General features: G+C 29.3%; 1 protein-coding gene across 1 annotated transcript; it reads left to right on the top strand.

Moving 5' to 3' along the window:
- Window positions 1–1033: 1033 nt before the first annotated feature.
- Window positions 1034–1819, top strand: LOC105457865 (the record flags this gene model as incomplete). Its single annotated transcript, XM_011702772.1, has 1 exon — window positions 1034–1819. A coding segment is annotated over one exon (567 nt), but the record flags the coding sequence as incomplete, so codon positions are not given.
- Between the last annotated feature and the right edge of the window lie 655 nt (window positions 1820–2474).

Below are 2474 nucleotides of genomic sequence, written 5' to 3'. Positions count from 1 at the left end.
CTTCGCAAACTTGGTAAAAAATTTTTAGATTTGATGCATCTCCATTTGCATCCGTGCAGCTTTGTAAAGAATCAGTAAGTAATTTATTGAATTATGGATGTCGAAAGTAGAGACTTTAAGCTTTAAAATGCTTTTTTGATCACTCCGATACGATCATTTTTGACGAAGTTACACTCTCTTGAAATTTGCCTATTTTTAATGATCAGAATGGGTGATGCTTTAATTTTGCTGTCGAGTGTATTTACCTAGTCAATATCTAGTATAGTTGTACTGATTTAGTAACACATTTTAGTACACTAATACACATTTTCTGCATTGTATCGTATATCAAGCAAAATATGCAAAATAGCAATTTAATAATTCTATCTTATCGAATTAACTTTGCAAATGTATAAAAATAATTCAAACGATTAAACGATTCATTTATAATCGATTTATTGGCCTGTTCATTCTATTTATTGCTTTGCAAATGCAATCTTTTATTTCTTATTATAAATCAAACAACGTTTTTTGATATAAGAAAGAACAACGAAACATTATTAATCTCAACTAATTTAAATTGAAATTTTTTTTAAATTTTTTATTTTGCAATGTGTTATGTGTATGTAAAAAATGTTGATTGTGAGTATTATTTGGTTTTCTGTGAATGATAAAAAAGAAATATAATTATAATATAAAATTTTAAGTTTTATCAGTATAAAATTTTATTATTTTATTTTTAAAAAAAGCTTTAAAAATCTGTACATTTCAATTTTGCTATAAAAATTTTGTAATCAAATTTAATCGAAAGTATTACGTACGAAATATACTCACATTTATTTCTTCATTATTATATACTACTCAACACAATGTAATCAAATGTTATACAATGAGAGCGGATGTCGTAATTGAGTTTTGAATCTCCAAAACTCAAATTGGAAAACATCTATTAGCTTCTTTGCGTTGCGATCGCGTAGAATCACGTATCGAACGACAATTGGATCTCTTTCCTTCGGGGAAGTTTAGACCATGAAGATAGCCAAAGAACTTCTAACGACTTAGCCAATCGACTCAAACTTCTTTCCACGTTCACGAATCGATCTTGTCCTTTCAGTACGTCCTACTGATGTCAGAGGCCATTGTCGTCCTGGCGAGTGACAACGTGCTGACCGCTTCTTTGTCGCGTCGTGCCAGCAAACACCTTCACTGGGTTCTACAAGCCCTTGGGTTGATCCTGAATCTGGTTGGCGTGGGCGTGATGTACAACGCCAAATCAGTGCACTTTCTCTCGATCCACGGTATCACAGGAATCACCTCACTGGTGATCGTCTGCACGGTGACTATCTTCGGATATCCAGTATGGATCGCATGGAAACTTCGCAAGTTCGTGCGACCGGTAAACGTCAAGTTCCTTCACAATTTTCTGGGTACCGCCGGCTTTGTCATCGGTATGGTCTCGCAATGTTACGGTTACGAAAAGACCTGGGTATATTACGTAACAAAAATGAAGCACGCCGATGATACTCTACTTGTTCTCACGATACTAATCACAATATTATCTTTAAGGGGCGCGCTCAGCTCTCTTTGTAGACAAGCCGTAGATTGTTTGAAATTGAATTAATTATTCTTCCACCTAATATATGCAGAGAATGTTGACGGGACAAAATCTTTGTCTAAAATTATCACGTATTATTTATTATTTTGTTATTTATTTCTAGTTAAAATTATACAAATAATTACTAATAGCTTTTATCATAGATTTGAAAAAAGCATTTTTTTGTGCAATTTTTTGCAAAATATGTATATAATCTGAATGTATTAATATAAGAATGTTAGTTAAATTAACATTAAATAATATTTACATTATAGGTATTAGATAAAGCAACTAATAAAATAATACTTAATTATGTAATTAGTTTCTGGCTAGTAAAACATGCGGAATATTCTGGTTATTATTTTCTGGTCAATAATTAGCAAGAAATTAGTCAGGATAAATATGTAGAACAATGTTTGAAATTATAAATTCTAATAATAGACTATGACGTTATACATAGAAATAACACAGATTATAGTTTTATAAAAAAGATTAATTATTTGATGATCTAATTATTCAAACATAAAATAAATAACATAATGTAAATAACAGGATATGTCAATTAATTGTATAAAAAATCTATGTATTAAAAATAATTCAAAGAGTATATTGGTTATCACAAAAATTTTATTAGTAATAATGTATATATATATTATACATTTTATTTTACTTTAGGAAATGCAAAATTAAATTATGTGTTGTAACAAGCAATAAATTCCATTTGCGTTTTAACCTAAAGATTATAATTATTAATAAATTTTATTTTTTTAATTATTTATGATTGTGGACGTTTGTTTACAATTACTGTCATTATTGCTGTAATTCATATTTTGTTGTGAAGCAACACCTTGTGTTCTAAAAATGTTTAGAGCGTGGAAAAGTTAATTTCATACTTGTATTA

The sequence above is a fragment of the Wasmannia auropunctata genome, unplaced genomic scaffold (assembly GCF_000956235.1).
Source record: "Wasmannia auropunctata unplaced genomic scaffold, wasmannia.A_1.0 LD334897.1, whole genome shotgun sequence".
NCBI classification, from domain to species: domain Eukaryota; kingdom Metazoa; phylum Arthropoda; class Insecta; order Hymenoptera; family Formicidae; genus Wasmannia; species Wasmannia auropunctata.
The sequence above is the reverse complement of the archived record's forward strand: the minus strand, read 5'-3'. Positions and strand labels throughout refer to the sequence as shown.